Here is a 13906-nt window from a genome sequence, read left to right on the forward strand (position 1 = left end):
AGTGTCTCATTTCCTAATCTAATTCCCGTAGCATCACCCGACTTAATTAGACTACATTCCATTATCCTCGTTTTGCTTTTGTTGATGTTCATCTTATATCCTCCTTTCAAGACACAGTCCATTCCGTTCAACTGCTCTTCCAAGTCCTTTGCTGTCTCTGACAGAATTACAATGTCATCGGCGAACCTCAAAGTTTTTACTTCTTCTCCATGAATTTTAATACCTACTCCGAATTTTTCTTTTGTTTCCTTTACTGCTTGCTCAATATACAGATTGAATAACATCGGGGAGAGGCTACAACCCTGTCTCACTCCTTTCCCAACCACTGCTTCCCTTTCATGCCCCTCGACTCTTATAACTGCCATCTGGTTTCTGTACAAATTGTAAATAGCCTTTCACTCCCTGTATTTTACCCCTGCCACCTTCAGAATTTGAAAGAGAGTATTCCAGTCAACATTGTCAAAAGCTTTCTCTAAGTCGACAAATGCTAGAAACGTAGGTTTGCCTTTTCTTAATCATTCTTCTAAGATAAGTCGTAAGGTTAGTATTGCCTCATGTGTTCCAACATTTCTACGGAATCCAAACTGATCTTCCCCGAGGTCCGCTTCTACCAGTTTTTCCATTCGTCTGTAAAGAATTCACGTTAGTATTTTGCAGCTGTGACTTATTAAACTGATAGTTCGGTAATTTTCACATCTGTCAACACCTGCTTTCTTTGGGATTGGAATTATTATATTCTTATTGAAGTCTGAGGGTATTTCGCTTCTCACATACATCTTGCTCACCAGATGGTAGAGTTTTGTCTTGACTGGCTCTCCCAAGGCCCTCAGTAGTTCTAATGGAATGTTGCCTACTCCCGGGGCCTTGTTTTGACTCAGGTCTTTCAGTGCTCTGTCAAACTCTTCACGCAGTATCTTATCTCCCATTTCGTCTTCATCTACATCCTCTTCCATTTCCATAATATTGTCCTCAAGTACATCGCCCTTGTATAAACATGGTGTGGTATACTGTTAAAATTCAGTGTATGTTGCCCACCTCCATCCCTGCCCCAACTCCCACCCCACCCCTGCTTTCCATATGTTAGGTAGTAATAGTGTAGTTATGCTCCCAGAATTCCCTGCAAAAAGTGCTGAGTAATATTCTGTGTATATTAGTGACTTGTAGGTAAATTTTAATTAACACTGAAAAACAATAAAGTAAGCCAAAACTAAATAACAGACAGTGCAGTACTTAAAAAATAAGCCATGAGAAAGTAACACCAAAATTCACAAAAAGGGATGCCGAAATTGGTCGTAAAACAAAACGTGCTCCACCTTCACCCCCGCCCTCCCCCATCCTCCCCCCCCCCCCCCCCCCCCCCCACACACACACATTCTTTATAACTGTTGTTATTGTTAACCATTTGGTGCTTGATTTCTTTTTGTCTGAAAGTTTTTGGGTGTATTTTATCTGTAGAATTGTGGCACACACAGACTGTGTCTCTTCAGGACACCCACTAATGGTATATGGAGTTACGCTGCAACTGGGACATTGCCCACTATAACATGAAGGAGATGAGAGGCTCCATTGGGCATTGTGTATCCATGTGTTTTGAATGTGATCGTGCGCACCTGAAAAATGAGACTCGAAATCAAGGGAAAAAAAATTTCCTGAATCTAAGCCACACCTGAAATTTGAGACTCGACATTCAAAGGGAGAGAAAAGTTTTAGGCCGCAGCTCCAAATCGAAACAAAGTTGGTCCATTGTAATATGAGACACAATTTAGGTCGAATGAATGACGATACAGCTACAGTAGTTTGGTTCAAGTCGTAAGCTTCGCAGTTAAGCTTTACCAGTTAGCCCTTGCTATGCGTCAGGCGCTCCGTCCGTATTTATAATGGTACTCTTCCTTTTTCACGTGCTTCGTCTGGTTTGAATCGATTGCTTATTTGTCTTTGATCTGATAAGTGCTGTTCTCTTTGTTATAGGTGTTTATGTCACTCTAAGCTGAAAATGCAGTACTGTACTGTGTCATGCATTGTTTGTCGCATTCTGATAATGAGTGTTTACGTCCTGTCGCCGCTCGAGGCATGGCTAGCTTTTGTGCACGCTACCGCCGCTTACAATTAAATTAAAAAAAGAAAGAGAGAGAGGAATCGTCTCATTAGTGAAACAATGGCAAGAGGCTGCTATTTGTTGTTACTTACACTGTTGCTTTGTTTGATAATATCAACAAGAACCAAATAGTAGACTGCGTATGATAGTAGATGTTCTGAACGAGAGTTTAGTGAAAATTTTTCTCCGTTTGAAAATCTTTGCAGACGCCTCTTTAGTACGTCACATTCTGCACAGAAATTAGTCATCTTAGATTTAAGAAACTAGTCAATTGCCGTGCTTTATTTCTGACTGTATCACTATTAGGCGTAAGAGTAATACGAATATAAACATGACATGATACATATATTCTTCCGCGTTTACTGTTGTCTCACTCTAATTTCGTAGTTTATTAGGCAGATAGGATTTAAATGAGATAGCAGCAAACACGAAAGAATACATGGCAAAATGTTTATATTCGTATTATTCTTATGGTGAAGAGAATACTGGATGTGATTCACAATTCATAAAAGTTCCTATTAGCAACCATCTCTTCTCACAGGTAGTAAAAAATTCAGAACGTAGAGTTGGCCATATTGACATACATACCAAACAGTCTTGCCAGTCGGATTTTCGTAGTACAACGAAATGCTGCTACATTCGAAGATGAACAATACAGAATTTGTACTTACTTCGTTGGATAATGTATGAAAATACAGTAGTCGAAACTCGGGGCAGTGAAAAAAGCTCATCTTCCACATTTTTTAAAAATTTATTTATTGACGCAGAGGTTTTGGCGCCAGCATGCCTGTTCAGCGCTACATATATTTGACGGCAGAAGTTAGTTGTGGCGGTACCTACCAACATTTTTCAGAACATCCACTTACTTTGCACTCGATTCTAAGCCGCAGGCCGTTTTTTGGATTACAAAAACCGGAAAAAAAGTGCGGCTTAGGTTCGAGTAAATACGGTAACTGTCAGGGGCGCTCTGCCTGCGTCGCATCCTTCTATTGTCCTCTTATAGAGTGCTGCTGCCACCTCTGTCACCTTTCCCACTCCTTTGTCAGTGTCTGACTGGTTTTGACGTATCTTGCCACACCTCCCACTTAGAGGCCAATCTTTTCATCTCAGAGTGAAGAAGGGAGAAAGAAAAATAAGCTGTTAGAAAAAACACCAAAATCGGGAAAAAGTGACAGCGAAATAAAATGTGCCCTCATTTCTTTGATTCAATACTTGAGTAACTATGTTAACAGAATCTTCCATCGGTTCTTGGTGGAAAAACATTATAATAAATGAAAAGCACCTGTTTGATTTTGTTCTACAGTGTTCTACAATGTGTTAACCGGTTTTTTGGCCCTCTTCAGACATTTACTGAGTATTGTCACCGAAGAAGTTAGTGTTTGCTAACAACATTGGAAGAGAAGTATTACGTGTAGACTGAAGCAGAAACATACAGTAAGTAACATCTTTGACAGTGTGGTGGTAATGCAATCAAAAAGTAAAAAAGTGAACAGTAAATAAATAAAAATGGAGTAAACAGGAAAAACATCAACACAAAATAGGAACAGCATGCCTACATAAGTTTCTATTAATAAACAAAACTAATAAAATTAGTACTTGACAAGGCTACATCAGGAGGTATAAAACATGGAGAGTGATACACAAACCAGTTAGAAGAAGAAACAATTATCATTGTAACTTGATTAACTCATTCTTGTTTCATCTAAATGATTCAGTCTTGTTTTCAAACTCATTAAAAGTTGGTTTCATTTTTACTTGATATTCAAAAATGTGAACAGTGATTGAAATGCTCATTTGCTACCTTCTTGGTAAATTATTACAGTTCCTAGTAATCAAATAAAATATTGTACCGGATTAAGAGACAAGTAATATTTTCTGAGGAGAGCATTTTCCTTTTTGACTTCAGCCATACTTTAAAATCAGCCTAAATGTTTATGTATTGATACACGTTAATGATGTATGAAAAGTCTTATTGGAAATTTGCTGAAATAGATTAAGAGTTTGTATAACGGTGGGACTGAATGATATTTCCTCCCGTGTTTTATGAAATTGTCAATTTTTAAGCTGAGTTAAAACCTCTGTTTGTGGCTAGTTTATAGTTTCACTTTCACTCGTGCTGCATGATTAAATGTTACGTAATGGTCTGAGCTGTGACATATTGGGAAATCTTGATCCAGTTTGAGTGCGAGTATCCCTTGTACCTCCCTAAAAATAAATCTGCATGTGACCTCAGTGCCAAGCTTTATCTACAAATATGAGATGGCCCCTGTATTAATCTGTTATACAACATAAAAATGACCTCCGCAGCAGCAGTGTAATGTACGAATGTAAGAAGACCCTGTATTTTTCAAATGACTTATTTGGAAAAAAATCTCACCTTAAAATGAGATATGGTATTCCTTTTTGAATAATGTGGAATTGCTGTAGAACCCATTTATTGGAACTGCGTGGCTTGTGTTTTGGATGTGTGTAACTATAACAGATTTATGTGCTTTGTTGAATCTACATAGCTGGTGATTGAGAGAGAGAGAGAGAGAGAGAGAGAGAGAGAGAGAACGAACGAATATCAGCAGACTGACTGCTAGTAGATAAAATTAGGAAAGGTTTGGACACTGTCTTTTTAGCCATTGCCACTTGTTAAATGGTGATCCACCACCACTTTATGCTCATTGTTGTCAGCCTTCGATGGTTTGCCATTTCCTGACTGAATGTCCTTTTTTTAACCTGTTGCCTTGTAGTGTATGTTTGCTGTCTGAGTTATCAGCCATTGTAGCGAATGACTCGCAGCTGTCAATGCATTTAACTTCTTAACCGTCATAGCTATATGGCGTCGAACATTTAATCTCCGCTGTCTCTAAGGCATTTTTCGAGGACCTCCCTCCGAGAGGAAGTCCTTATATTTAGCTCTTTCCCTCCATCGATTGGGCTTAATGTGTAGTCACAGTGAAATTATTCTTCTGGTTAGTGTTCTACGATTATGACATGGGCACTAATGACCTCGGTTGTAGATTTTATTTTACAGTATATAGTTTTGTGTTAGACTTGAAGCAAATAAGGATGATGGATGAGTCCCAGATGTGTAGTGCCCTGCCCACATAAGCAATAAGTGCGATCGCATTAATAATTTTGTGTGACTGGCTGTGGTCATCGACATAGTGTCACTGTCATGGACAAACATTTCTGATACTGTAATCATTGTGCTTGTTTTATTTTATTGATTAATCACTGTCTGCATGACTGTACTGTTAAGACCACACAATGTAGTGTAAAAGCTGTGGGCAGAATTGTGTGCTAATTAGCGGGTTCTTTCAGGTGTCGCCACCAGAATTGTCGGGAGCCTGTTCACGTACCTCTTCTGACACTCTCTCTTCTGAAGGCAGTGGAGCACTCTCTCCGAGGCCCCTGGCCCCGCAAAATAAGGCAAGTATAGTACTTACTGGAGCCTGAAATAGTCAGCTCTCCTTGCAAGTAAAAATCCAGGATTTCATTTTCTCACACCATTGATGGTAAGAGAAAAATTTATAGACATGTGACTGGATCTTTTGTATCATATGAGCACACAGTTTTGGTAAGTGTTGTCATCAGGTGCACCAATAAAATGACTGCTGGTGGGTGAAGATGGGCCTTTTATTTCCATTCTGCCCTCCCCATCTGACAGTAGCCTGTGGCATGTCTGCTGCCACTCTGTCCCGAGTTCCGCAAGCATTAGCCCCTGTCTGACGGTACAGCCACAGGAAAAGAAGAGCGGACACAAAGACACAGTGGCTGCTGCATCTCTTCTGTGTTGTGGTGCATTATCAGAAAAAAATTGCCAGATTCTAAAGGGACTCTGGATTAAAGCAGTTTTCTCCTGCACTGTAACTACTGTGTAGTGTGAAGGGCAACCTCAGCGTACACTTATGTGGGGTCACATCCCAGTGCAGTGTGATACACGTATGATGTTGTTTATACTATTGAATACTATTCCTGTAAGCACTTGTGACATCTTAAACTACTGTGTGAAAGAAAGTCTTGCATTTACAGAGCATTATCTCTCAGGGCTATGTGGCACAGACAACTGTAAAGTGGTGGTTTCGATACAGACTTCAGACCGTATCATAAAAGAATCCATAAAGACAGCAGTAAGACAGTTTCAGTGACCGTGACGGGAGTTAACACATTGGTGGGGCCTGGGATCCTGCAGTCAGACTAGGAGATAGTCATACAGCAAAGGGCATATGGCCCTGAAAAAAAAGTTAGAAAAAACATCCTGTATGTGCTGCATCTGTGCTCCTTCCGTGCTGGATCACAGTATGTCACTGTATTGTGTGCATTGCACGATGAGTAGAGCACTTTTTTTTTTTTTTCAAAATAGAGACAGTAGCTGGTTTTAAGAAGCATCTATAGGTCAACAAGTTTCTGATAATTGGAGGGTCACAAGTTTGGTTTCTTTGCAGCATAAGTATGTCTGCTCAAAAGTGCTATCAGTAGTGAAGGCACATTGCCACTGGTACTGAGAGCAGAGTATCGGTCGGTGCCGAAGGCATTATTTCGATGTAAAAAAATACAGCGTAACGGTCGAACCGGTGTTCCAACAGTAATCAGTACAAGGTGTGCATCGACCTGACAAGCATACCCACAGAGTACGGTCCAACAAGTGTAGAATGTTTATACTACTTCTAGACTTGTATGCAGATGTCAGATTTGGGCACTGAGCACGAGCTATAGCTTAGTCCCAGGAATTGTGCAGTCCATGTGACGGGCGTGTGTTGACATATGTGGACCGACGTGCTACAAACATTTACGAGTAAATATGGCTACTCGTGATTTGCAAGGTGATAGATATTGCCAACCCATTTTGTAATATCCACCCTGTAGATAATACTCAGATATGCGCCGCGGCACCTGCTGGCATCGTAAACATTGAATATTTCACCATCAGCATCTGTGCAACCCAGCCATGAGAGACTGCTTGTTGTGGGCCATACGACTCGTGCACATAGCGCAACATCTGCCGAGACGTCTGCTGGAGCCCTCTGTGCAACAGGCACTCAGTCTTGTGTTGTGGTCATAGTTATTGACAGCAACTGTTTGTATCAGTACCTGGATTGTTTCTATGTTTGTGTCTATGTTCTCAACTGTTGTTCACTTGTATGTGGAGGAAGAATAAACTTCTGTTCATTTTGGGCCTACTGTTGTTTGTGGCTGACTTTACGACATAAAGTTTACGCACTTTGCTTTTAAGCTGCAGAATATCAATACGAGAATATTGTTAAATAATGTTGAACGTATATGGTCATGAGGTTGACATACCGTATTTACTCGAATCTAAGCCACACTTTTTTTCCGGTTTTTGTAATCCAAAAAACCACCTGCGGCTTAGAATCGAGTGAAAAGCAAGCGGAAGTTCTGAAAAATGTTGGTAGGTGCCGCCACAACTAACTTCTGCCTCGAATATATGTAGCGCTGCACAGGCATGCTTTGTAGGCACAAAGATAAATACTGGCGCCAAAACCTCTGCGTCAGTAAAAAAAGAACAAGGGGGGGGGGGGGGGGTGGAAGACGAGCTTTATTCTCCACCCCGAGTTTCGACCACTGCATTTTCGTACATTATTCAACGAAGTAAATACAAATTCTGTATTGCTCATCTTCGAATGTAGCAGAATTTCAATGTAATACGAAAATCTGACTGGCAAGACTGTTTGGGATGTTTGTCAATATGGCCAACTCTACGTTCTGAATTTTTTCCTACCTGTGAGAAGAGATGGTTGCTAATAGGAACCTGATGAAATGTGAATCACATGCAGTATTCTCTTCACCATAAGAATAATACGAATATAAACATTTTGTCATTTATTCTTTCGTGTTTGCTGCTATCTCATTTAAATCCTGTCTGCCTAATAAACTACGAAACTAGAGTGAGACAACAGCAAACGCGGAAGAATATACGTATCGTTTCATGTTTATATTCGTATTATTCTTATGCCTAATAGTGATACAGTCAGAAATTAAGCACGGCAACTGACTAGATTTTTAAATCTAAGATGACTCTAATTTCTGTGCAGAATTTGATGTACTAAAGAAACAGCAGCAAAGATTTTCAAACGGAGAAAAATTTTTGCCTAACTCTCGTTCAGAACTATGTTCTATCATACGCGCAGTCTATTATTTGGTTCTTGTTGATCATTATCAAAGAAAGCAGCAGTGTAAGTAACAACAAATAGCAGTCTCTTGTCATTGTGTCGCTAATGAGACGATTCCTCTTTTTTAATTGTAAGCGGTGGTAGCGCGCAGCGCACAAAAGCAAGCAATGCCGCGAGCGGCGACAGGCCGTAAACACGGACTGTCAGAATACGACAAACAATGCATGACACAGTACAGTAATGCATTTTCAGCTTAGAGTGATGTAAACACCTATAACAAAGAAAACGGCACTTATCAGATCAAAGCAAAATAAGCAATCGATTCAAACCAGACGAAGCACGTGAAAAAGGAAGTGTACCCATATAAATACGGACGGAGCGCCTGACGCATAGCAATGGCTACCTGGTAAAGCTTAACTGCTAAGGTTATGACTCGAACCAAACTACTGTAGCTGCATCGTCATTCATTCGACCTAAATTGTGTCTCATATTACAATGGACCAACTTTGTTTCGATTTGGAGGTGCGGCCTAAAACGTTTTTCTCCCCTTGAATTTCGAGTCTCAGATTTCAGGTGCGGCTTAGATTCGGGAATTTTTTTTTTTTTTTTCTTTTATTTCGACTCTCATTTTTCAGGTGCGGCTTAGTTTCGAGTGCGGCTTAGATTCGAGTAAATACGGTACTATGTACTGTGCTAACATTACTTAACTTTTTTTTTAGGATAAAATGTGTTCTCGAACAAGATTTTGAGACACATGTGGCAGATGTGTCAGCTTTCCCCTCCTCTTTCCCTGCTTTAACAGCACACTCCACTGTACAGTACTTTATGCTCGAGCATTAGACAGTTGCAGTGGGGCAGAGCATTCAAGAAACAGCTGGTGTGTGAGAAATTTTAAAGGTGTACATTCAGAAGCTCATAACTACATACATCTGAATTATGGCCCAAATTTTCATGTGGGATTGATGTCTCAGACTTATCTCACAACTGTACTTTGTTTTCCTTAAAATATAGGTTTGATTTGTTTCCTAGTCAGCCATTGTCGTGTAGTGTTTGGTCTTTGAGTGTGTAGATATATTCTTGTTATTGTATATATATCTCTGGCTACAGAGAAGGCTGAGCTCAACCTTTTTGTCCTCTATTTCTCCCTCATTACTCTGGTTTCTCCCATGTATTTACACCTGTCCACCTTTTTGCACAGTGCCTTGTTTTCAAATCCCCACTGGTATACAGTCCTGTTTTAGGTGATACCCAGTCCCTTCTGATGCTAACTTGATTGGGCTGACGAACTCTACATCATTCTGTCTCGCTTACACTTACTCTGTCATCTGCAAAGGCTAGGCAGTCCACTTGGGCCCTGTTGTTCTTTGTGTGCTCCATGTGCATTTTTGGTTTTAATTGTTTATTGCTCTCCACCCCAGTTTCCCCATTGCTTTGTTGCTTCTGATAATGTTCCTCTGAATCTTACCATTGCCTTTGTGTTCATTAGGATTTTCATTAGCAACTCTCGTGTAGTGCCATCTAGTCCCCTGTTAATCAAGATCATTCCGAAAGTATCACTCAAAGGAGTAGTAAACCTTTGTGAAGTCCACAAAGGTTACTGCGTGCTCTCTCTCTCTCTCTCTCTCTCTCTCTCTCTCTCTCTCTCTCTCTCTCTCTCTCTCTCTTTAAAAAAAAAGGCCCTGTGTTCTCTCAGTTGTTTCAATGTGAAGCTCTTGTTCTGTGCATCCTCGTCCCTCTTAAATCCTGCTCGATTGTCTCCAACTTTACTTCCTATCTGTTCTTCTGCTCTCTTCAGGAGTTTCAACAGCACCTTGTATCCAGCCTCTGGTAGTAATATTCTTTATAGTTGTTTGCATCTCCCTTGTCCTCCTCTGTAAATATTGCCACTACAACCCCTTGCTTCCATATGTCTGTTAACTTCTTTGTCTTCCAGTCTGGCAGATTACCTCAGTCACATTATGTACAACTGTTTTGTCTACCCACTTTATTGTCTCAGCTACTATGACATATTCTCCAATTACCTTATGGTTCTTTAGATTGTGACCTGAATGACCTAATCCCTGGTTGGAAGGCATTAATGTCTCTTTTCTTTGTCTGTCCACCAATTCCAGCTAATCTTCAGGCAGTTCATGGTTCAGCACGTCATGACAGTACTCACTAATGGCCAGTTCCTCTTTCCTATCTCTTATAAACTGTACTTTGCCCCTGTATCCATTCAGATCCGTTTTTAATTTTCCAAATAAGTCTTTAGTGTCATTTTTAAAGTTTTACTCAACCGTGTCCATTTTTTCCTTCATCTTCAGACTTCTGGTCCATCTTATTGTTTATGTCACTTCCTTTCTTGTTCCCATTAACATCTCCTATTTTTCGGAATCTTTCTTGTTGCCCTGATCTTTGCAGAATTTTTTGAGGTTCTTTACTGCTACCTGACAGTCATTGTTCCACTTCCAGTGTTTCATTATCTTTCCTTCTTTCCCCTTAGTTCAGTGTGCTTCCATACGTTCAGCTTCATGCCTTCCTGTTCATAATATGTTTCAGTTCCTTCCTCATTTTTGCCTTGATCTTAATTTCTCTCTGCCTGTTTTATGCCAGAGACAGGCAAAATGTACAGAAAGGTGAATAACATACATAGAACTGCCATTTTCCAGGCAAAGAAATGACTTACGCAGACACAAGTACAGGAAACATAAGGGGACTACCTTACAAAATTTTAACAGAAAAAATGAAAACGCCACTCATCATACCAACACTGCAACAAGATAATGTCACATGAACACGTGGGTAGAGGAGCACTGAAGAACACTTACTGCAAAAACTCCTACTTGATGATGATCTAAACACAGATTACAGACACACACCAACCTACAGACAGTACTAGAACTTGACTACAGAACAGAAACGATCATTTGTCCTTTTGCACGGGAGCAGTTATGAGACTAAAGAGGAAAAAAGCCCCTGGGCCAAATAGCATCCACACAGAAGTCCTATAGCAGGTTGCACTACTCATTACCAACTTTCTCATCCTAAACAAAGCCCTGTGACTGGGGACAATATTCACAGTGTGGAAAATAGCAAACACTAATCCTCAAGCTCGCGCGCGCACACACACACACACACACACACACACACACTCTCTCTCTCTCTCTCTCTCTCTCTCTCTCTCTCTCTCTCTCTCTCACACACACACACACACACACACACACCACACACTTTTGCTTAAGTCAAGGACACCGACTGACTATAGTCACATAGGGAGCCAATGGGACCTGAATCAATATGGATTTTGGAAAAACAAGTCAATTGACAATACAGTAGAGCCCTCCACATACTAGAAAGCAGAGATCATAAACATGTAAATGATCTAATTAGTGTATGTCCGACTGACTGCTACTTAGTCAGTCTGCAATGCCCCCGTGATTGTGCATGTCTTTTTCTTTTGTGGTTTGTCCCAGAAACGTATTCCAATAAGTCACAGTTCAGTTGCCCTTTCACAGCTTTTCCTTGCCTTCTATAGTGATGGTTATTCATTAACTATTCCCCTATATTGGTTCTTCCTTTCAATGTGTGCATTATAGCCACCCAAGAGAATCTTCCCTTGTCTTTGTAGTATGATTTTCAGAGTGTCATCCACCTCCTTCTAGAAACTGTGTACTTCTGTTAGGTCCTTCCTGTTCTTGTCATTTTTCTTTGTGTGTCCGTTTTCTGTTGTGTGAGTTTAGTTCCTTGCCCAGATGGTCAGCTTTGAGATCATCTGTTGCGACCTACTCTTCACTTCAGTTATGCCACATCTGGTCTACTATGAACCCCACACAAAAGCACCTAGGGATGTATCTTTTCTTTTTCACTTCAGCTCCTAGTTTGCTTTTCAGAACTACAAAGCCATCTGACTGTGCTATATTTTGTCTCTTGCATTGCTTTATCTCGTTGCTGCTTTCATACCATCTGCTACCTGTTTATGGTCTCAATTTTGAAAATCCACTTAATCTTAATCTTGGTTCTTGAGAGCTCCTATTCTTCCTTTATGCCATTTCTGGCAAGTCCCCCAGATTCTGGATGCTTGCTCACGTCAATCTCGGTTGAGAGTGTTTGTTCCCCTTGGGATAATCTCATTTGGATTGTGCAGTCTGTTCTGTGATCTAAAAGGAATATTTGTTGGATGGCTAGTGTCCATGTAGTTTGAAGACTGAGGTTTTTACTCCCAGAAGTTGAATTCAGACTGCTTCTGATGTGGAGGCACAAGACACCTTTGGTCACTTCCCCTAATGTGGAGTACAGACACAGTGACACATTTTGGTCTCTCTGTCACTGCCTCTGCTCTTGGGAAGTCAAATTCCTCTTTCACCTGACATACTATTTGCTGGACTTCATGTGTTGTCCTAGGGAGAGGCCAGTCCTAGGAAGAGGCCATTTATGGTTGCTACCATCCAGAGCTAGATGAACTCAATTTTTTATGGGGTTGCTACTCCTCTCCCTTTTCTTTCGCTATTTTTTTTATATATCTCTATAAGTGTAAGCAAACATTCTGGTCAGGGGAGGATGAAAGTTCAAAAGCACAATCAGTACCACTGCTTTTTATGAGCATATTTGTTGCACAGCAACTCGTGTTGAATGCTATTCAAGTCCTGTTCCCTTAGTCTCACTCCTACTTGTTCATAGAGAATTAGTCTCGCTCTCAACCAACCAGTCAGTCAGTCTGCTGTCAACTATTTTAGTCATCTGTTTCTGTTTACTAGCCACTGATGAAATTCTTAACTTCGCTCGTGGACACACACATTTCCAGTCAGAATTATCTTGAAAATGACCGGTGATATTTCTTTTTCAGAATGTTGTGTTCTTACTGGCATTCCTGTATCGATTTTTTGAATTTCCTTCCCAAAGTAACGTAATATGTCTGATTTATCTGATTTTCATTGCTTGTTGCTATAAAGAAAGAAGTCATTTTCTGCTTAACACACTCCATGCCAAGCCCCTAAAATTTATGGGCCACTGGACTTCAGAAAATCGCCAGGCCCGTAGAATTTACTGGCTACAGTGTTTTCGTCGAGTATCATCGCTTTGACACAGTTCTGATGGTTTTGAACAGTGGTATGGGCTTCCTAGGATCTTAGCTCGGGCTTGTGTTCGCAGATGGTGCGAGAAGTATCTTTCTCTCAGGGATATTTGAGGATAATGTATCTTCACGCCAACGTTTGCGCAGAGCGCTTTATTCGCACCAGCGCCAGCACGTGGGCGAATTGTAGGTTGTGAACTTTGTTTGAAATGACACGGAGAGTACTATCCAATCGGTAAATAAGTGGCTTACTCATGATGGAAGAGGTTTTTGATGATACAGAGAGTGCAGAAGAGGATGAGGAAGAGAATGGCATTTTTAAGGTGCATGAATTATTACTTATACATTACGTGGTGGTGTTACTATTTACACAAGAAACTTACACTGTGTTATGCATTTTGTTAGGCTTTGCTCCAATCACACTGTCACAGGCTATATTATTGTTTTCAGTTGACGATCTGAACGAAAGTAGCTCGTCAGAAGGGGCTGGAAGCAATGAGGAATTTCAGTACACACTGCTTGATGTTTCTGTTGCTGAAGCTGATGTCTGGAGTGCAGCTGATTTTTTACATCTTCACCTATCAACACAATGCCAAGAAAAATACTTGCAGGAATCAATTCTACAAGTTCGGCGTTTGA

The 13906-nt window shown here is 40.5% G+C and overlaps 1 protein-coding gene across 1 annotated transcript in view; it reads left to right on the top strand.

Annotated features, from left to right (window-relative positions):
• Positions 1-13906, top strand: part of LOC124550893 (fibrous sheath CABYR-binding protein-like) — a 114195-nt gene that overhangs the window by 86621 nt on the left and 13668 nt on the right. Inside the window, exon 14 of the mRNA XM_047125669.1 lies at positions 5408-5515. Coding sequence (XP_046981625.1) covers positions 5408-5515 — 108 coding nt within the window. The remainder of the gene's footprint in view (positions 1-5407; positions 5516-13906) is intronic.

The sequence above is a fragment of the Schistocerca americana genome, chromosome 9 (assembly GCF_021461395.2).
Source record: "Schistocerca americana isolate TAMUIC-IGC-003095 chromosome 9, iqSchAmer2.1, whole genome shotgun sequence".
Lineage (NCBI taxonomy): Eukaryota > Metazoa > Arthropoda > Insecta > Orthoptera > Acrididae > Schistocerca > Schistocerca americana.